Here is a 21671-nt window from a genome sequence, read left to right on the forward strand (position 1 = left end):
ATGTTACATTTAGTTCCCTCACCCAAGTGATTATTATATATTGTGAATAGCTGGGGCCCAAGTACTGATCCCTGCAGTACCCCACTAGTCACTGCCTGCCACCCGGAAAAAGACCCGTTTATTCCTACTCTCTGTTTCCAATTCTCAATCCATGCCAGTATATTACCCCAATCCCACATGCTTTAATTCTGCACACTAACCTCTGATGTGGAATGGTATCAAAAGCCTTCTGAAAATCCAAATACACCACATCCACTCGTTCTCCCTTATCTATTCTATTAGTTACACCTTCAAAAAAACTCCAGTAGATTTGTGTAGCATTTCCCTTTCATAAACCCATGCTGACTTTGCCCAATCCCGTTTATGCTTTCCAGGTGTTCTGTTATCATATCCTTTACAATAGACTGTAGCATTTTCCCCACTACTGATGTAAGGCTAACTGGTCTGTAATTCCCTGTTTTTTCTTCCTCTTTTTTTAAATAGTGGGGTTACATTTGCCATCCTCCAGTCTGTAGGAACTGCTCCAGAGTCTATAGAATTTTGGAAGATGATCACCAATGCATCCACTATTTCCAGGGCCACTTCCTTTAGTACTCTGGGATGTAGATTATCAGTCCCTGGGGATTTGTCAGCCTTTAACCCCATTAATTTTCCTGCACTTTTTTTTTAACGAATACTGATTTCCTTCAGTTCCTCCCTCTCATTAGACCCTTGATTCCCTAACATTTCTGGGAGGTTATTTGTGTCCTTGTTTGTGAAGACAGAACCAAAGTATGTATTTAATTGTTCTGTCATTTCTTTGTTCCCCATTATAAGTTCCCCTGTTTCTGAATGTAAAGGATCTACATTTATCTTCACTAATCTTTTTCTCTTCACATATTTATAGAAGCTTTTACAGTCAGTTTTTGTGTTCCTGCACATTTACTCTGATACTCTGTTTTTCCCTGCTTAATTATCCTTTTTGTCCTCCTTTTGCTGAATTTTAAACTGCTCCCAATCCTCAGACTTGCTGCTTTTTCTAGCAATTTTATATACCTCCTCTTTGGATCTAATACTATCCCTAATTTCTTTTGTAAGCCATGGTTGAGCCACTTTTCTGGTTTTATTTTTGCATTAGACAGGAATGAATAATTGTTGTAATTCATGCATACTTTCTTTAAATATTATCCATTGCCTATCCACCTTCAACCCTTTTAGTAAAGTTCCCCAATCTATCGTAGCTAACTCGTGCCTCATACCTTCGTGGTTTCCTTTCTTTAGATTCAGGATCCTAGTTTCGGATTCAACTACTTCACTCTCCATCTTAATGAAGAAATCTATCATGTTATGGTCGCTCCTCCCCAAGAGACCCCGCACAACAAGATTGTTAATTAATCCTTTTTCATTGCACAATACCCAGTCTCGGATAGCCTGTTCTCTAGTTGGTTCCTCAACATATTGGTCTAAAAAACCGTCACACACTCACTCCAGGAAATCCTCCTCCACGATATTATTGCTAATTTGGTTTGACCAACCTATACGTAGATTAAAGTCACCCACGATTACAGTTGTACCCTTATTGCATGCGTCTCTAATTTCTCTCGCTGTCTCATGCTTGCTCTCTTGCGCGCTCTCTCTCGCTTTCTATTTAATTATTTCTCTCCCTATGTTTTCTCCATGTTCCAGGATGAGCCGGTTTCTCAATGTGCTTCGCAGTTGGTTAGTAATGGTTGCCATCATTGCCGCAGGCAACACAATTCAGAGTTTCCGGGACCACAGCTTCTTATCGGACAAACTGTACACGGGGACCCCAACACTTGGTAAGGAAAGGGGCCCCTGTTGGGGGGAGGAGAGGGCTTGGGGATGGAACAACATGCTAAATAGAAGCAGGAGTAGGCCATACGTCTCTCAAGCCTGCTCCACCATTCAATAAGAGCATGGCTGATCAGATCTTGGCTTCAACACTTTCCTGCCTGCTCCCCCCATAACCCTTCAGGTCAACATCTGTCTAACTCAGCCTTGAATCTGTTCAATGACTCAGCCTCCTCAGCTTTCTGGGGAAGAGAATTCCAAAGATTAATGACCCTCTGAGAGAAGAAATGACTCCTCATTTCCGTCTTAAAAGGGAGACCCCTTATTCAGAAACGGTCAAGAGTGTGGGAAAATGGCGCACTGACACAGAACACAAAAGTTCGAGTGTATCAAGCCTGTGTCCTCAGTACCTTGCTCTATGGCAGCGAGGCCTGGACAATGTATGTCAGCCAAGAGCGATGTCTCCACTCATTCCATCTTCGCTACCTCCGGAGAATCCTTGGAGATACGGTCCTGCCACCTGATGCCAACACAGAAGTGTTCGAGGCGGTCAACATCCCCAGCATATACACCCTACTGAACCAGCGGCGCTTGAGGTGGCTTGGCCATGACACATTGTACAGCGAGCTCGTCACTGGTATCAGACCCACCGGCCGTCCATGTCTCCACTTTTAAGATGTCTGCAAACGCGACATGAAGTCCTATGACATTGACCACAAGTCGTGGGAGTCAGTTGCCAGTGATCACCAGAGCTGGTGGGCAGCCATAAAGGCGGGGCTAAAGAGTGGCAAGTGGAAGAGATTTAGTAGTGGGCAGGAAAAAAGACAGAAGTGCAAGGAGAGAGCCAACTGTGTAACAGCCCCAACAACCAATTTTATCTGCAGCACCTGTGGAAGAGCAATAGGTTTTAGTTTAGGCAGGCATCAAGATTGGCGCAGGCTTGGAGGGCAGAATGGCCTGTTCCTGTGCTGTACTGTTCTTGGTTCTGCACTTCCGGGGCCCGTATCCCTCTATTCCCATCCTATTCATGTATTTGCCAAGATGCCTCTCAAACGTCGCTATCGTACCTGCTTCCACCACCTCCCCCGGCAGCAAGTTCCAGGCACTCCCCACCCTCTGTGTAAAGAACTTGCCTCACACATCCCCTCTAAAATTTGCCCCTCTCACCTTAAACCTATGTCCCCTAGTAACTGACTCTTCCACCCTGGGAAAAAGCTTCTGACTATCCACTCTGTCCATGCCCCTCATAACTTTGTAAACCTCTATCATGTCGCCCCTCCACCTCCGTCGTTCCTGTGAAAACAATCCGAGTTTATCCAACCTCTCCTCATAGCTAATGCCCTCCAGACCAGGCAACATCCTGGTAAACCTCTTCTGCACCCTCTTCAAATCCTCCACGTCCTTCTGGTTGTGTGGCGACCAGAATTGCATGCAATATTCTAAGTGTGGCCTAACTAAGGTTCTGTACAGCTGCAGCATGACTTGCCAATTTTTATACTCTATGCCCCGACCGATGAAGGCAAGCATGCCGTATGCCTTCTTGACTACCTTATCCACCTGCGTTGCCACTTTCAGTGACCTGTGGACCTGTACGCCCAGATCTCTCTGCCTGTCAATACTCCGAAGGGTTCTGCCATTTACTGTATACTTCCCACCTGCATTAGACCTTCCAAAATGCATTACCTCACATTTGTCCGGATTAAACCCCATCTGCCATTTCTCCGCCCAAGTCTCCAACCGATCTATATCCTGCTGTATCCTCTGACAATCCTCATCATTATCCACAACTCCACGCAAACTTACTACTCAGACCAGCTACATTTTTCTCCAAATCATTTCTATATACTATGAACAGCAAAGGTCCGAGCACTGATCCCTGCGGAACACCACTAGTCACATCCCTCCATTCAGAAAAACACCCATTCACTGATACCCTCTGTCTTCTATGACCAAGCCAGTTCTGTATCCATCTTGCCAGCTCACCTCTGATCCCGTGTGACTTCACCTTTTGTACCAGTCTGCCATGCGGGACCTTGTCAAAGGCTTTACTAAAGTCCATATAGACAACATCCACTGCCCTTCCTTCAATCAAAGGGGTGGCGCAGTGGTTAGCACCGCAGCCTCACAGCTCCAGCGACCCGGGTTGAATTCTGGGTACTGCCTGTGTGGAGTTTGCAAGTTCTCCATGTGTCTGCGTGCGTTTCTTCCGGGTGCTCCGGTTTCCTCCCACATGCTAAAAGACTTGCTGGTTGATAGGTAAATTGGCCATTAGCAATTGCCCCTAGTATAGGTAGGTGGTAGGGAAATATAGGGACAGGTGGGGATGTGGTAGGAATATGGGATTAGTGTAAGGTTAGTATAAATGGGTGGTTGATGGTCGGCACAGACTCGGTGGGCCGAAGGGCCTGTTTCAGTGCTGTATCTCTAAACTAAACTAAAACTAAATCATCTTCGTCACTTCCTCAAAAAGCTCAATCAAATTAGTAAGACACGACCTCCCCTTCACAAAACCATGCTGTCTCTCGCTAATAAGTTTGTTTGTTTCCAAATGGGAGTAAATCCTGTCCTGAAGAATCCTCTCTAATAGCTTCCCTACCACTGACGTAAGGCTCACCGGCCTATAATTTCCTGGATTATCCTTGCCACCCTTCTTAAACAAAGGCACAACATTGGCTATTCTCCAGTCCTCTGGGACCTCACCTGTAACCAATGAGGATGCAAAGATTTCTGTCAAGGCCCCAGCAATTTCTTCCCTTGCCTCCCTCAGTATTCTACGGTAGAACCCATCAGGCCCTGGGGACTTATCTACCTTAATGCTTTGCAAGACACCCAACACCACCTCCTTTTTGATAATGAGATGCCTGAGACTATCTGCACTCCCTTCCCGAGGCTCATCATCCACCAAGTCCTTCTCTTTGGTGAATACTGATGCAAAGTACTCATTTAGTACCTCGCCCATTTCCTCTGGCTCCACACATAGATTCCCATCTCTGTCCTTGAGTGGGCCAACCCTTTCCCTGGTTACCCTCATGCTCTTTATATATGTATAAAAAGCCTTGGGATTTTCCTTAATCCTGTTTGTCAATGACTTTTCATGACCCCTTTTAGCCCTCCTAACTCCTTGCTTAAGTTCCTTCCTACTGTCTTTATATTCCTCGTGCTTCATGTGTTCCTAGCCTTCCAGCCCTTTCAAATGCTTCCTTTTTCTTTTTGACTAGGCTCACAATATCCCGCGTTATCCAAGCTTCCCGAAACTTTCCAAACTTGTCCTTCTTCCTCATAGGAACACGCTGGTCCTGGATTCTAATCAACTGACGTTTGAAAGACTCCCACATGTCAGATGTTGATTTACCCTCAAACAGCCGCCCCCAATCTAAATTCTTCAGTTCCTGCCTAATATTGTTATAATTAGCCTTCCCCCAATTTAGCACCTTCACCCGAGGACTACTCTTATCCTTATCCACAAGTACCTTAAAACGTATGGAATTATGGTCACTGTTCCCGAAATGCTCCCCCACTGAAACTTCGACCACCTGGCCGGGCTCATTCCCCAATACCAGGTCCAGAATGGCCCCATCCCGAGTTGGACTATCTACATACTGTTTCAAGAAGCCCTCCTGGATGCTCCTCACAAATTCTGCCCCATCCAAGTCCCTAGCACTAAGTGAGTCCCGGTCAATATTGGGGAAGTTAAAATCACCCACCACCACAACCCTGTTACCTTTACATCTTTCCAAAATCTGTCTCCATATCTGCTCCTTTACCTCCTGCTGGCTGTTGGGAGGCCTGTAGTAAACCCCCAACATCGTGACTGCACTCTTCCTATTCCTGAGCTCCACCCATATTGCCTCGCTGCATGACCCCTCTGAGTTGTCCTCCCGCAGTACAGCTGTGATATTCTCCTTAACCAGTAATGCAACTCCCCCACCCCTTTTACATCCCCCTCTATCCTGCCTGAAGCTTCTAAAGAAGGTTTTAGTTTAGGCAGGCATCAAGATCGGCGCAGGCTTGGAGGGCCGAATGGTCTGTTCCTGTGCTGTACTGTTCTTTGTTCTTGTTATTTGGTAGTACAGAACTTGAGTATTGCTGAAAATAGAGACATGTTGTTGAAGCTTTTTGACTTGCACTCATCAGGACAATCCACAAGAGTACCAATGTAAGGAAAAACAACAATTTTATACTGTATGAGAAGAGAGTACTGATTGGTTGGCAAGTGAACTCTGCTTGGCAGAGGTGTTGCCATGGAGCATATACCAGTTTACGGTGACTGACAGTTAACTGCCAAGCTTTGTTTGAAATTTAAACCAGGCAACTTGACTCTGCTAAGGTGAATAGGCCCTTCACATCACTCTTTCCAGGGCCCTCACAATTTTGAATATTTCAATCAAATCTCCCCTCAGCCTTCTCTGTTCCAAGGAAAATAACCTCAGTCTATCCAATCTTTCCTCATAGTTGCATTTTTCCAGTCCTAGCGAGATCCTCGTAAATCTCCTCTGTACCCTCTGTAGTGCAATTACATCCTTTCTGGAATGGGGTGACCAGAACTGCACACAGTACTCAAGTTGTGGCCTAACTGATGATTTATATAGTTTAGCATAACCTTCCTGTTTTTTTATATTCTATAACAAGGCTAATATAGGAAAGGATTTCATAGAATAAAAGCAAAATACTGCAGATGCTGGAAATCTGAAATAAAAACAAGAAATGCTGGAAATGCTCAGCAGGTCAGGCAGCATCTGTGGAAATAGAAGCAGAGTTAACATTTCAGGTCAGTGACCCTTCAGAATATTACTATTATTATGAAGGATTCCATACGTCTTCTTAACCACCTTATTGACCTGTCCTGCAACCTTCAGAGATCTGTGAACATTCACTCCAAGGTCTCTCACTTCCTCTACACCTCTCCGTATTCTCTCATTAATCGTGTATTCCTTTGCCTTGTTTGACTTCCCCAAATGCATCACCTCATACTTATCCGGGTACAATTCCATTTGCCACTTTTCTGCGCACGTGACTAGTCCATTTTTATCTTCCTGCAACCTGCAGTCCTCACTGTCAAACACATGCCCAATCTGTGTGTCGTCGGGATCATAAATGTTTGAGACCCCAGCACTGATCCCTGTGACACTCTGCTAGTTACAGTTTGCCAACCTGAAAATGATCCATTTGTCCCGGGTTTGTCCCGATGAGGCAGGGAAGGGATGGTAGGGTGAAGGAACCTTGGATGACAAGAGATGTGGAACAGCTAGTCAAGAGGAAGAAGGAAGCTTACTTAAGGTTGAGGAAGCAAGGATCAGACAGGGCTCTAGAGGGTTACAAGGTAGCCAGGAAGGAACTGAAGAATGGACTTAGGAGAGCTAGAAGGGGACATGAAAAAGTCTTGGCGGGTAGGATTAAGGAAAATCCCAAGGCGTTCTACACTTATGTGAGGAACAAGAGGATGGCCAGAGTGAGGGTAGGGCCGATCAGGGATAGTGGAGGGAACTTGTGCCTGGAGTCGGAGGAGGTAGGGGAGGTCGTAAATGAATACTTTGCTTCAGTATTCACTAGTGAGAGGGACCTGGTCGTTTGAGGACAGCGTGGAACAGGCTGATATGCTCAAACAGGTTGAGGTTAAGAGGGAGGATGTGCTGGAAATTTTGAATGATATGAGGACAGATAAGTCCCCGGGGCCAGACGGGATATACCCAAGGATATTACGGGAAGCGAGGGAAGAGATTGCTGCGCCTTTGGCGATGATCTTTGCGTCTTCACTGTCCACTGGAGTAGTACCGGATGATTGGAGGGTGGCAAATGTTCCCTTGTTCAAGAAAGGGAATAGGGATAACCCTGGGAATTACATACCAGTCAGTCTTACGTTGGTAGTGGGCAAATTATTGGAGAGGATTCTGAGAGACAGGATTTATGATTATTTGGAAAAGCATAGTTTGATTAGAGACAGTCAGCATGGCTTTGTGAGGGGCAGGTCATGCCTCACAAGCCTTATTGAATTCTTTGAAGATGTGACAAAACACATTGATGAAGGAAGAACAGTGGATGTGGTATATATGGATTTTAGCAAGGCGTTTGATAAGGTTCCCCATGGTAGGCTCATTCAGAAAGTGAGGAGGCATGGGATACAGGGAAAGTTGGCTGTCTGGATACAAAATTTGCTGGCCCATAGAAGTCACAGGGTGGTAGTAGATGGAAAGTATTCAGCATGGAGCTCGGTGACCAGTGGTGTTCCACAAGGATCTGTTCTGGGACCTCTGCTCTTTGTGATTTTTATAAATGACTTGGATGAGGAAGTGGAAGGCTGGGTTAGCAAGTTTGCCGATGACACGAAGGTTGCTGGAGTTGTGGATAGTGTGGAAGGCTGTTGTAGGTTGCAACGGGACATTGACAGGATGCAGAGCTGGGCTGAGAAGTGGCAGATGGAGTTCAACCTGGAAAAGGGTGAAGTGATTCATTTTGGAAGGTCGAATTTGAATGCAGAATACAGGCTTAAAGACAGGATTCTTGGTAGTGTGGGGGAACAGAGGGATCTTGGGGTCCATGTCCATAGATCGCTCAAAGTTGCTACCCAAGTTGAAAGGGTTGTTAAGAAGGCGTATGGTGTGTTGGCTTTCATTAACAGGGGGATTGTGTTTAAGAGCCGCGAGGTTATGCTGCAGCTCTATAAGGCCCTGGTTCGACCACACTTGGAATATTGTGTTCAGTTCTGGTCGCCTCATTATAGGAAGGATGTGGAAGCTTTAGAGAGGGTGCAGAGGAGATTTACCAGGATGCTGCCTGGACTGGAGGGCATGTTTTATGAAGAAAGATTGAGGGAGCTAGGGCTTTTCTCATTGGAGTGTAGAAGGATGAGAAGTGACTTGATAGAGGGGTACAAGATGATGAGAGGCATAGATAGAGTGGATAGCCAGAGACTTTTTCCCAGGGTGGAAAGGGCTATCACCAGGGGGCATAATTTTAAGGTGATTAGAGGAAGGTTTCGGGGAGATGTCAGAGGTAGGTTCTTTACACAGAGAGTGGTGGGTGCGTGGAATGCACTGCCAGCGGTGGTAGTAGAAGCAGATACATTAGGGACATTTAAGCGACTCTTGGATAGGTACATGGATGATAGTAGAATGAAGGGTATGTAGTTAGTTTGATATTAGAGTGGGTTAAATGTTCGGCACAACATCGTGGGCCGAAGGGCCTGTACTGTGCTGTACTGTTCTATGTTCTATGTTCATTATCCTGACTCAATGTTCCCTATTAGTTATCCAATATATTGCCCCCAACACCGTGAGCTCTTATCTTATGCAGTAACCTTTTACGTGGCACCTTATCGGATGCCTTTTGGAAATCCAAATACATTACATCTACCGGTTCCCCTTTGTCCACCCTGTTTGTTACATCCTCAAACAACTTTAATAAATTTTCCCAACACAATTTCCCGTTCATAAAACCATGTTGATTCTGCCTGATTATATTTAGACTTTCTAAATGTTCTGCTATTACTTCTTTAATAATGAATTCCAGCATTTTTCAAAGATAGATGTTAGGCTAATTGGCCAATAGTTGCCTGCTTTCTGTCTCCCTACTTACTTGAATAGAGTCATGGAGTCATTTATGACATAGAAGGAGGCCTTTCATTCCATCGGGTCCATGCTAGTTCTCCGTGGAGCAATTCAATCAGTCCCACTTCCCCACTGGATCCACGTAGCCCAGCAAGTCTATTTCCTTCAAGTGCCCATTCAGTTTCCTTTTGAAATTATTGATTGTCTCCATTTCCATCACCTTCGTGGGCACGTGCTGCGTAAAAACGTCCTTTCTTACATTCCCCCTGCATCTCTTGCCCAAAACCTTAAATCTGTCTCCCCAGTCCTTGTACCATCCGTTAATTGGAACAGTTTTTTCTTGTCTAACTTATAAGCCTGTCATAATCTTGTACACCTCTATCAAATCTCCCCTCAAGCTCCTTTGCTCCAGGGAGAACAGCCCCAGCTTTTCCAACCTAACCTTGTAATTAAATCCCTTATCCCTGGAACCATTCTGGTAAATCTCATCCACGTCCTATCAAGGACCCTCACATCCTTCCGAGAGACCAGAACTTTATAAAGGTTCAGCATAACTTCCCTGCTTTTGTACTGAATGCCTCTATTTGTGAAGCTCAAAATCGTATATGCTTTGCCAACCACTCTCACAATAACGCCTTCTATATGCACATGCACCCTCAGAACCCTCCGTTCCTGCATACTCTTTAGAACTGTGCCATTAAGTCTATATTGCCCTATTCCTTCTGCCAAAATGCATCACCTCACACTTGTAGCACATAGAATTTAATATAGACATGTGTGCCCATTCTGCTAGCCTATCTATGTCCTATTGCAGGCGGTTCATATCACTGCAACTCCTCCAAATTTAGTATCATGGGAAGACTTTAAAATTCTACTCCTGTATTCAAAATCATTTATATATCGCAAAAAAAGCAGTGGTCCTAGCACTGACCCTTGGGGAACATCACTGTCTACCATCCTCCAGTCTGAAAAACAAGCATTTACCATGATTTGCTGTTTTCTGTTCTTGAGTCAGTTTTGTTTTATCCAGATGAACACTGGTCCTCCGATGCCATGAGCCTCAATTTTGTTAATCAGTCTTTTATATGGTACTTTGTCGAAGCTTTCTTAAAATCCATATGGACAACATCCACTGCATTACCTTCATCAACCTTCTCTGTTACTTCATCAAAAAATTGAATTAGATTAGTCAAGCATGATCTGCCTTTTACAAATCCATGCTGGCTCTACATAATTAACTCAAATCTCTCCAAGTGCCTGTTGATTTTTTTCCCCCTGATTATTGTTTCTAAAACCTTACCCACCACTTCTTTCTTTTTTCTTTTCTTTTGGGCCTCCTTATCTCGAGAGACAATGGATACGCGCCTGGAGGTGGTCAGTGGTTTGTGAAGCAGCGCCTGGAGTGGCTATAAAGGCCAATTCTGGAGTGACAGGCTCTTCCACAGGTGCTGCAGAGAAATTTGTTTGTCGGGGCTGTTACACAGTTGGCTCTCCCCTTGCGCCTCTGTCTTTTTTCCTGCCAACTACTAAGTCTCTTCGACTCGCCACAATTTAGCCCTGTCTTTATGGCTGCCCGCCAGCTCTGGCGAACGCTGATGTTAAATTAAGTGGCCTGTAGTTGCTAGGACTGTCCTTGCACCCTTTTTTGAATAAGGGTGTAGCACTTGCCACTCTCCAATCCTCTGGCACCTCCCCTGTATCTAGGGAAGATTGGTAGATTATGGCAAGCCCTTCTGCTATCTCCACCCCCGCGTCCTTTGGCAACCTGGGATGTAAACCATCCAGACCAGGTGACATATATCTACCCTAAGCATAGCCAACCACTCCAGTATCTCCTCACACTCAATTTTTACCCTGTCATTGCCTCTACTCTCTCTGCTTCCACTGATATGTTGTCAGATTCCTCTTCCTTTTAAAAAAAAAAACACAGATACAAAGTACTCATTATGTATTCTAGCCTTGCCCTGTGCCTCTAAGCATCTATTACCCTCTTTGTCCCTAATAGGCCTCACTCCACCTGCTCACTATTTACATACCGCTAGAAGATTTTTAGGTTGCCTTTTATGTTGACTGACATTCTATTCTCATTCTCCCTTTGCCAGTCCTATTTTCCTCTTCACCTCCCCTGTCAACCTGTTGCAATTGGCATGGTTCTCGCTTTTTTTTTTGTTTCATCATAATATCTATCTCCTTCATCATCCAAGGAGCTCTTTTTTTGGTTCCCCTACCTTCTGCCCTTTTTGGAATGTACTTGGCCTGTACCTTTGCATCGCTTTGTTAAAGATAACCCATTGTTCCATTACAGTTTTGCCAGTCAGTCTTTGGTTCCATTTTATCCTGGCTAGATCCCTTCTCATTGCGTTTAAATCCGCTCTCTTCCAATCTAGATGTTCAACCTTATGTCGTTCCTTAATTTTTTGCATTGTGAGTCTAAACCTTATGATATGATCACTCTTACCTAAGAGCTCCCCACAGACACTTGGCCCACCTCCTTTCCCAGCACCAGATCCAGCAGTGCCTCCTTTCTCGTTGGACCCTCAACATGCTGATCAAGGAAGTTCTCCTGAACACATTTCAGAAATTCCTCCCCGCCCTTTCCCTTAAAATGATCCCAATCGATATTTGGGTAATTAAAGTCCCCCAATATAGTTCTTGCACATTTCTGTGATTTCCCTGCAGATTTGCTCTTCTATTTTTCTCTCTCACTATTTGGAGGCCTATAGAATACCCCTAGTAGCCCGATTATACCCTTTTGCTTCTCTGCTCTAACCAAATGGATTCTGTCCTTTCCCTGTTAAGGACATCCCCTCTTCCTGTTACTACAATGTCTTCCCTAATCAGTACTACCACCCCACCTCCCTTTTTTTCCTTCTCTATCTTTTCTGAACACTTTACATCCTTGTATATTTCGTACCCAGTCCTTACTATTTTAAGTCGCGGTTCTGTTTTTGCCATTACATCATATTCTCATACTGCTATTTGTACCTGTAGCTTGCCAGCCTTATTCACCCCACTTTGTGTGTTTACACACATGCATTGTAATTCCTGTCTTTGCGTTCCTTGTAGTCCTGCTCAGTCTGCACCTATCTAATAATGGAACTACTTCCTCCTTTAATACTGTCCAACAGTCTTACATTATGCACCTTATTTTCTTTTCCACTTCTCTTTGCTGGTGCCCATCTTCCTGCCAATTTTATTTAAACCTTGTCCCAACTGCAACTTCGAGGATGTTGGTCCCAGTCCTGTTGTGCATCCTGTCCCTTTTTGAACAGTTGCCTTCTGTCCAAGAACTAGTCCCAATGCCCCAGGAATCTGAAGCCCTCCCTCCTGCACCATGCATTGATCCTTCCTATTTCTACTCTCGCTAGTGCATGGCACTGTGGGTAATCCAGAGTAGGGTCCTACTCTTCCTCCCCGGTTCCTGAAAATCTGACCATAGGACCTCGATACCTGCACTTGCTATTTTGTTGGTACCAACATGTACCACAACTTCTGGCTCACTCCCTTCCCCCTGCAGAATATTCTGCACCCTGTCTGTAATGTCCTTTTACCCTGACACCAGGTAGGCAATACACCATGTGGGACTCATGATGATGGTTATAGAAATGCCTGCCTGTTCCCTGTCCATGGAATCTCCTATAACAACTGCATTTCTACACTTTGCTGCTTCTTCCTGTCTAGTCACTTGCCTATTGGTGCCATGGTCTGGACTGCACTGCTTCAGCATATCGTTACTCCCAGCTATTTCCAATGCTGAGCACCAGTTTGAGAGTTACACACACCCTGAAGACTCCTGCACCTCCTGCCTCTTCCTAGTTTTCCAGATGCTCACCCACCTAATATCCTGAACTGTTACTGCCTGTGGGTGATCACCTCCTAGAAAGTATGATCCAGGAAACTCTCCTGCTCCCTGATGCTCAGCAGTGATTCCAGCTGTCCGTCAAGTTCAGGAATCCTGAGCTTGAGCTGAAACAGCTGGAGACACTTCCTACACACATGGTCACCCAAGACATGTGAAGTATCCTGAAGTTCTGACATGGTGCAGGAATTGTAAGCAGCAGGTGATCAAGGTTGGGAAATAAATATTCCAGGGTACACAATATTTCAGAAAGACAGACAGAATAGTAGAAGAGGAGGGGTAGCAGTGATGATAAAGGATGACATGAGGGCATTGGTGAAAAAGGATCTGACCTCAGAAGATCATCAAGTAAATCCATATGGAAATAAGGAATAGCAAGAATCAGAAAACACTGGTGGGACTACTTTATAGGTTCCCTAACAGTAGTTATACTGTTTGGCAGAGCATTAAACAAAAAATTATTGAAGCTTGGAACAAAGGCAATGTAATAATTGTGAGGGAATTTAGTCTTCATATAGACTGGGACAATGAAATTGGCGTGAATGGTCTATAAGATGAATTTGAAGAATGTTTTCGGGACAGTTTCTTGGAGCAATACGTTGTGGAGCCAACTAGGGATAAAGCTATCTTAGATCTAGCATTGTGTAATGAAGCAGGGTTAATTAGCAATGTTGTAGTAAAAGATCCACTGGGAAATAGTGATCATAATACCATTGAATTCCATGTTAAGTTTGAAAGTGACATACTCCGATCACAAACAAGAATCTTAAAATTAAACGAAGGCAATTACATAGGCATGAGTGGAGAACTGGCTAAGGTAAATTGGGTAGACTAAAACGTATGGCAGTAAATGAACAATGGGAAACATTTTAAAGAAACAATTCAAAATGTTCAACAAAAATACATTCCTTTGAAAAACAAAAACTGAGCAAGACCCATCCCTGGCTCACTCAGGAAGTTAAGGATACTATTAGATTAAAAGAGGCTTCCAATGTTGCAAAAAAGAGTAGCAAGCCTGAAGATTGGGAGTGTTTCAGTAACCAGCAAAGGGCCACCAAAAAAGTTGATAAAAAAGGAAAAAAATAATGAGTAAACTAGCCAGTAATATAAAAACATTGGAAGAGCTTTTCTAGGTATATAAAAAGGAAGAGAATAGCTAAAGTAAACGTTGGTCCCTTAGAAACAGAGACAGGAGAAATCATCATGAGGAATGAGGAAATGACAGAGACATTGAACAAATATTTTGTGTCTGTCTTCACATTAGAAGACACAAGTTCCATACCAGAAATAGACAGTAACCTAGGGGCTAAAACAAGTGAGGAAATTCATATCAGCAGAGAAAAAAAATTGGAGAAACTTGAGGGACTAAAATCTGACATCTCCAGGGCCTGATGGTCTACACCCTAGGGTTCTAAAAGAGATGGTGAATGCACTAGCTATGATTTTCCAAAACTCCTTAGATTTGGGAACAGTCCCATTAGATTGGAAGTTGGCAAATGTTGCACCTTTTTTCAAGAAAGGAGAGAGAGAAAGAGGGAAAACGGTGAACTACACACCAGTTAGCCTAATGTCAGTCATTGGGAAAATGCTGGAATCTATTATTAAGGAAGTCTTAACTACGCACTTACAAAAGCACAGTATGATGAGAACAAATCAACATGGTTTTACTAAAGTGAAATCCTGTTTGATAAATTTATTAGTTTTTTGAGGATGTAACTAGTAGAGTAGTTTAAGGGGAACTAGTAGATATAGTATACCTGGATTTCCAAAGGGCATTCGATAAGATATCACACAAAAGGTTAATTGGCAAGATAAGGGCTCATGGAGTTGGAGGTGATATATTAGCATGGATAGATGATTGGTTAACAGACAGGAAGCAACGAGTGGGCATAAATGGGGCATTTTCAAGTTGGCAGGCAGTAAATAGTGGAGTCCTGAAATAACAACAAGAAATGCTGGAACCACTCAGCAGGTCTGGCAGCATCTGTGGAAAGAGAAGCAGAGTTAACGTTTCAGGTCAGTGACCCTTCTTCGGAACCCCGAAACGTTAACTCTGCTTCTCTTTCCACAGATGCTGCCAGACCTGCTGAGTGGTTCCAGCATTTCTTGTTTTTATTTCAGATTTCCAGCATCTGCAGTATTTTGCTTTTATATTAAAATAGTGGAGTCCGCAAGGATCAGTGCTGGGGCCTCAGCTATTTACACCCTATATTAATGATTTATGAAGATACAGAGAGTAATGTATCTAAGTTTGCTGTGATACAAAGGTAGGTGGAACAAAGGTAGGTGGAAAGGTAAGCTGTGGGGAGGACACAGAGGCTGCAAAGAGATATAGACAGGTTAAATGAGTGGGCAACAAGATGGCAAATGGAGTATAATGTAGGGAAGTGTGAAATTGTTCACTTTGGTCATAAGAATAGAAAAGCAGAATATTTTTTAAAAGGTGTGAAACTTGTAAGTGTTGATGTTCAGAGAGACTTGGGTGTGCTTGTAAAAGGAATGCAGAAAGTTAACATGCAGGTACGGCAAGCAATTAGGAAGGCAAATTGCAAGGGGATTGGATTACAGGAATAAGGAAGTACTGCTACAAATGTACAGAGTTTTGGTGAGAATAGTGTGTGCAGTTTTGGTCTCCACATTTAAGAAAGGATATACTTGCATTGGAGACGGTACAGTGAAGGTTCACTAGATTGATCCCTGGGATGAGGGGGTGTCCTATGATGAGAGGCTGAGTAAATTGGGTCTATATTCTCTGGAGGTTAGAAGAATGAGCGGTGATCCCATTGAAACATATAAGATTCTATAGGGGCTGGATAGGGTAAACACTGAGTGATTATTACCACTGGTTGGGCAATCTAAACCACGGGGGCACAGTCTCAGTATAAGGGGCTGCTCATTCAGGACTGTGATGAGGAGAAATTACTACACAGAGTTGTGAATCTTTGGAATTCTCTACCCCAGAGGGTTATGGATACTCCATTGTTGAATATATTTAAGGCAGAGTTAGATAGATTTTTGGTGTCTCGGAATCAAAGGATATGGCGAGTGGGTGGGAAAGTGGAGTTGAGGCCTAATATCAGCAATGATCGTATTGAATGGCGGAGTAGGATCGATGGGCCATCTTGCTTAGGCCTGCTCCTATTTCTTGTGTTCTTCTGTTCAACAGGTCGCAACTACCCATCCATGATCTTAAAAAAAAACTCAGTTCCCTCTTTCGTAATGTATTTGGTACTTTGTTTAAAGTATTAATTTTAATTAATGCCTGTAGACCTGCTCTGTGCTACTACTTTTATTGATTCATTCATTGTTATACTCACCCTGATTGAGGTTATTAATTTCCCAGCTCGTATTTTGCTAGTTCACAGAATTGTTACAGTGCAGAAGGAGGCCATTCAGCCCATCATGTCTGCACTGGCTCTCTAAAAGAGCATCTCCTTCAGTTCTGTTCCCCTGTCCTCTCCCCATAGCCCTGCACATTCTTCCTTTTCATATAACTGTCTAATTCCTTTTTTGAATGCTTCAATTGAACCTGCCTCCACCACACACGCAGGTTTAGGGAGAGAAAAAGAAAAACACTCAACAACCAATCACTTACCTGCTTTCCAGTGGGGTTTCGCAGGGATCAGAAATAGGTCCTCAGCTTTTTGTAAGAGACATGATCAAGAAGTTTGCGGATGACACAAAAATTGGCAACGTGGTAGATAGCGAGGAGGATAGCTGTAGACTGCAGGAAGATATCAATGGACTGGTCAGGTGGGCAGAAAGGTGACAAATAGAATTCAGCCGGAGAAGTGTGAGGTGATGCATTTGGGGAGGTCAAACAAGGCAAAGGAATACATGATAAATGGGAAAATACTGAGAAGTGTAGAGGAAGTGAGGGACCTTGGAGTGAATGTCCACAGATCCCTGAAGGTAGCAGGACAGGTCGATTAAAGTGGTTAAGAAGGAATATGGAATACTTTCCTATATTAGCTGAGGCATGGAATATAAGAGCAGGGATGTTATGCTGAAACTATATAAAACATTAGTTAGGCCACAACTTGAGTACTGTGTGCAGTTCTGGTCACCTCATTACAGAACAGATGTAATTGCACTAGGGAGGGTACAGAGGAGATTTACGAGGATGTTGCCAAGACTGGAAAGTTGCAGCTATGAGGAGAGATTGGATAGGCTGGGGTCATTTTCCTTGGAATAGATGAGACTGAGGGGAGATCTGATTGAAATATGAGGGGCCTGGATAGAGTTTTTTTTGTTTGTTCATGGGATGTGGGCATCACTGGCTCGGCCAGCATTTATTGCCTCAAGCTTGTCTCACTCCCCTGCATTTTCCCCATAGCCCTGCAGTTTTTTTTCATTCAGAGAGTTATCCAGTTCCATTTTGAAAGTCACAATTGAATTTCTGTCCACCACGTGCTCAGGCAGTGCATTCCAGATCCTAAACACAGGCTGTGTTTTAAAAAAAAAGGTTTTTCTCAAGTCGCCTTTGGTTCCTTGCCAGTCACCTTAAATCGGTGTCCTCCAGTTCTCAAACCTTTTGTCAATGGGAACAGTTTCTCCCTATCTACTCTGTTTAGACCCCTGATGATTTTGAACACCTCTATCAAATCTCCTGTCAACTTCCTCTTATCGGAGAACAGACCCAGATTCTTCAATCTATTTAATCTTGCCATGCATCTGCTGCCCTTGTCCTTCTATGTGGTAGAGATCGTAGGTTTGGAAGGTGCAGTGGGGAGGAACTGAGATAGAGGAGTATCAGAGAGTGGGGAGAGACTGAGATAGAGGAGTTTCAGAGAGTGGGGAGAGACAGATAGAGGAGATTCAGAGTGGGAGAGACTGAGATAGAGGAGATTCAGAGAGTGGGGAGAGACAGATAGAGGAGATTCAGAGAGTGGGGAGAGACTGAGATAGAGGAGATTCAGAGAGTGGGGAGAGACTGAGATAGAGGAGATTCAGAGAGTGGGGAGAGACTGAGATAGAGGAGATTCAGAGAGTGGGGAGAGACTGAGATAGAGGAGATTCAGAGAGTGGGGAGAGACAGATAGAGGAGCGTCAGAGAGTGGGGAGAGACTGAGATAGAGGAGATTCAGAGAGTGGGGAGAGACTGAGATAGAGGAGATTCAGAGAGTGGGGAGAGACAGATAGAGGAGATTCAGAGAGTGGGCAGAGACTGAGATAGAGAAGATTCAGAGAGTGGGGAGAGACAGATTGTGGGCGGCACAGTGGCGCAGTGGTTAGCACCGCAGCCTCATAGCTCCAGGGACCCGGGTTCGATTCCGGGTACTGCCTGTGTGGAGTTTGCAAGTTCTCCCTGTGTCTGCGTGGGTTTTCTCCGGGTGCTCCGGTTTCCTCCCACAAGCCAAAAGACTTGCAGGTTGATAGGTAAATTGGCCATTATAAATTGTCACTAGTATAGGTAGGTGGTAGGGAAATATAGGGACAGGTGGGGATGTTTGGTAGGAATATGGGATTAGTGTAGGATTAGTATAAATGGGTGGTTGATGTTCGGCACAGACTCGGTGGGCCGAAGGGCCTGTTTCAGTGCTGTATCTCTAATCTAAAAAAAAACCATGACTTATAAAAAATAAACCTTTTCAAAAAATAACCACAGGCAAAATCCCACGTTTCTGCCCAAATTCACTCAATTCAAAACCCAAACCCTCCCAGGATTTGGTTGCTACACTTAAAATTGTTTTAAAACTCTCAGCCCCAAATACCTCTTGGATTTGGCTGATAACTTACAATCCTCCATGCAGTTGGTCCTTCTGGTGAGAATTTGTGGGTCCACGAGCCAGGTTGACCATTCCTGACCCCCTCCTTGACTGCAGCCCCCACAGTACAAACCCCTTCAAGATTTGACTGAAAAACTTACAATCGCCCACACAGCTGGTCATTACCAATGTCGATTGTAGGCCTGGACCTGAGATGACCAGTCCCCATCAAACAAAGAACAGTACAGCACAGGAACAGGCCATTCGGCCCTCCAAGCCTGCGCCTATCTTGATGCCTGCCTAAACTAAAACCTTCTGCACTTCCGGGGACCGTATCCCTCTATTCCCATCCTATTCATATATTTGTCAAGATGCCTCTTAAACGTCGCTATCGTACCTGCTTCCACCACCTCCCCTGGCAGCAAGTTCCAGGCACTCACCACCCTCTGTGTGAAGAACTTGCCTCGCACATCCCCTCTAAACTTTGCCCCTCTCACCTTAACCCTATGTCCCCTAGTAACTGACTCTTCCACCCTGGGAAAAAAGCTTCTGACTATCCACTCTGTCCATGCCACTCTTAGCTTTGTCAACCTCTATCATGTCGCCCCTCCACCTCCATCGTTCCAGTGAAAACAATCCGAGTTTATCCAACCTCTCCTCATAGCTAATGCCCTCCAGACCAGGCAACATCCTGGAAAACCTCTTCTGTACCCTCTCCAAAGCCTCCATGTCCTTCTGGTAGTGTGGTGACCAGAATTGCATGCAATATTCTAAGTGTGGCCTAACTAAAGTTCTGTACAGCTGCAACATGACTTGCCAATTTTTATACTCTATGCCCCGAGCGATGAAGGCAAGCATGCTTCAGGAAGAAGGGTCACTGACCTGAAACATTAACTCTGTTTCTCTCTCCGCAGATGCTGCCAGACCTGCTGAGTTTTTCCAGCACTTTGTTTCTATTTCAGATTTCCAGCATCTGCAGTATTTTGCTTTTAGTTCTGTTGGTATGTTTGAAAATTGACTCATCGGAATGCAGCCTGCCTTTGTGTGCTTTGTGTTGAGGTTTGGCTCTTATTAACAGTACTGGTGTGCATAGGGGTTGGGATTCCCTCCCCATACTCCACAAAGTCCAAGGGGGGGGTGGGGGGGGAGAAATTCCAATCCCACAGAGGACCAGCATGGACATGATGGGTCGAAGGGCTTTCTTCCTGTGTTGTCACTCCTTGAATTTTTTTTTCCTGTATTTTTTCTCTCTGTCTCTCTCGCTCTCTATCTGCCACCGCTGTGCATATGGACTTTCTGCACTGTTGTCAATTCACTGAGACATTTCCAGAATCTAGGGAATTTTGGAAGATTACAACCAATGCATCCACTATCTCTGCAGCACTACTTTTAGGACCCTTGGATGCAGGCCATCGGGTCCAGGGGTCTTGTCAGCCTTTAGTTCTAATAATTTTCCTAGTACTTTTTCTCTAGTGATAGTGATTGTTTCAAGTTCTTCCCTCCCTTTTGCTCTTTGATTTTTGACTATTCTTGGGCAGGACAGTGAGATCTCACCACTGGATGCTTGTTTAATTAATCCATGTCTCACCAAGCCTCATGTTAATAGATTTCGGGGCCTTCGTTTCGGTTCCATCCAACTTCCTCTCCTATCTGTCTAACTCAGAGTCATTATGACGCAGAAAGAGGCCATTTGGCCTGTCTAGTCCATGCTGGCTCTATGTAGAGCAATCCAATCTCATTCATGTGCTCTAATCCTGTAGCTCTGCAAGTTTATTTCCCACAAGTGTCCATCCAATTTCCTTTTTAAGTCATTGATTGTCTCCACTTCTACTGTCCTTGTAGGCAGCAAGTTCCAGGTTACCATTTGTTGCATAAAAAAATTTCTTCACATCCCACCACCTACAGCTCTTTCCCAAAACCATAAATCTGTGTTCCCTCGTCCTTGTACCATCAGCTATGGGAACAGTTTTTCTTTGTCTACCTTATCCAAACCTGTCAATCTTGGAAACCTCTATCAGATCACCCCTCGACCTCCTCTACTGCACGGAGAACAACCCCAGCTTCTTTAGCCTTCCCTTGTAAATAAAATCCCCCATCTCTGGAACCATTCTGTAAATCTTCCCTGCACCCTCACAAGGACCCTCGCAACTTCCCAAAGTATGGTTACCAAAACTGGACACAGTATTTTTGTTGGGGCCTAACCAGAGCTTTATAAAGGTTCAGCAGAGCTTCCCTGTTTTTGTACACAATACCTCTATTTATGAAGCTGAAGTTTCCATATGCTTTACTAACCACTCTCAATATGTCCTGTCACTTTCTAAGATCAATGCACTCTCAGTGGTGGCCGTTGTGGCGGCTACTCAGTGGATCGGTGGCCATCCCCCTCTCAAAGCGGCGCAGTGGTTAGCACCGCAGCCTCACAGCTCCAGGGACCCGGGTTCGATTCCGGGTACTGCCTGTGTGGAGTTTGCAAGTTCTCCGTGTCTGCGTGGGTTTTCTCCGGGTGCTCCGGTTTCCTCCCACAAGCCAAAAGACTTGCAGGTTGATAGGTAAATTGGCCATTATAAATTGTCACTAGTATAGGTAGGTGGTAGGGAAATATAGGGACAGGTGGGGATGTTTGGTAGGATTAGTATAAATGGGTGGTTGATGTTCGGTACAGACTCGGTGGGCCGAAGGGCCTGTTTCAGTGCTGTATCTCTAATCTAATCTAATCTAATCTAAAATCAAACAGATATATCCCTTTTGAATAGTGTAGGGGGGGGGAAT

At 44.4% G+C, this 21671-nt stretch overlaps 1 protein-coding gene across 2 annotated transcripts in view; it reads left to right on the forward strand.

Annotated features, from left to right (window-relative positions):
* erg28 (ergosterol biosynthesis 28 homolog) overlaps positions 1–21671 on the forward strand; it is a 59164-nt gene that overhangs the window by 15984 nt on the left and 21509 nt on the right. For both annotated transcript variants that reach the window (XM_068038427.1, XM_068038426.1), the window contains exon 2: positions 1666–1799. In XM_068038427.1, coding sequence (XP_067894528.1) covers positions 1667–1799 — 133 coding nt within the window. In that variant the 5' untranslated portion in view covers position 1666. The remainder of the gene's footprint in view (positions 1–1665; positions 1800–21671) is intronic.

This window comes from Heterodontus francisci, chromosome 9 (assembly GCF_036365525.1).
Source record: "Heterodontus francisci isolate sHetFra1 chromosome 9, sHetFra1.hap1, whole genome shotgun sequence".
NCBI classification, from domain to species: Eukaryota; Metazoa; Chordata; class Chondrichthyes; order Heterodontiformes; family Heterodontidae; genus Heterodontus; species Heterodontus francisci.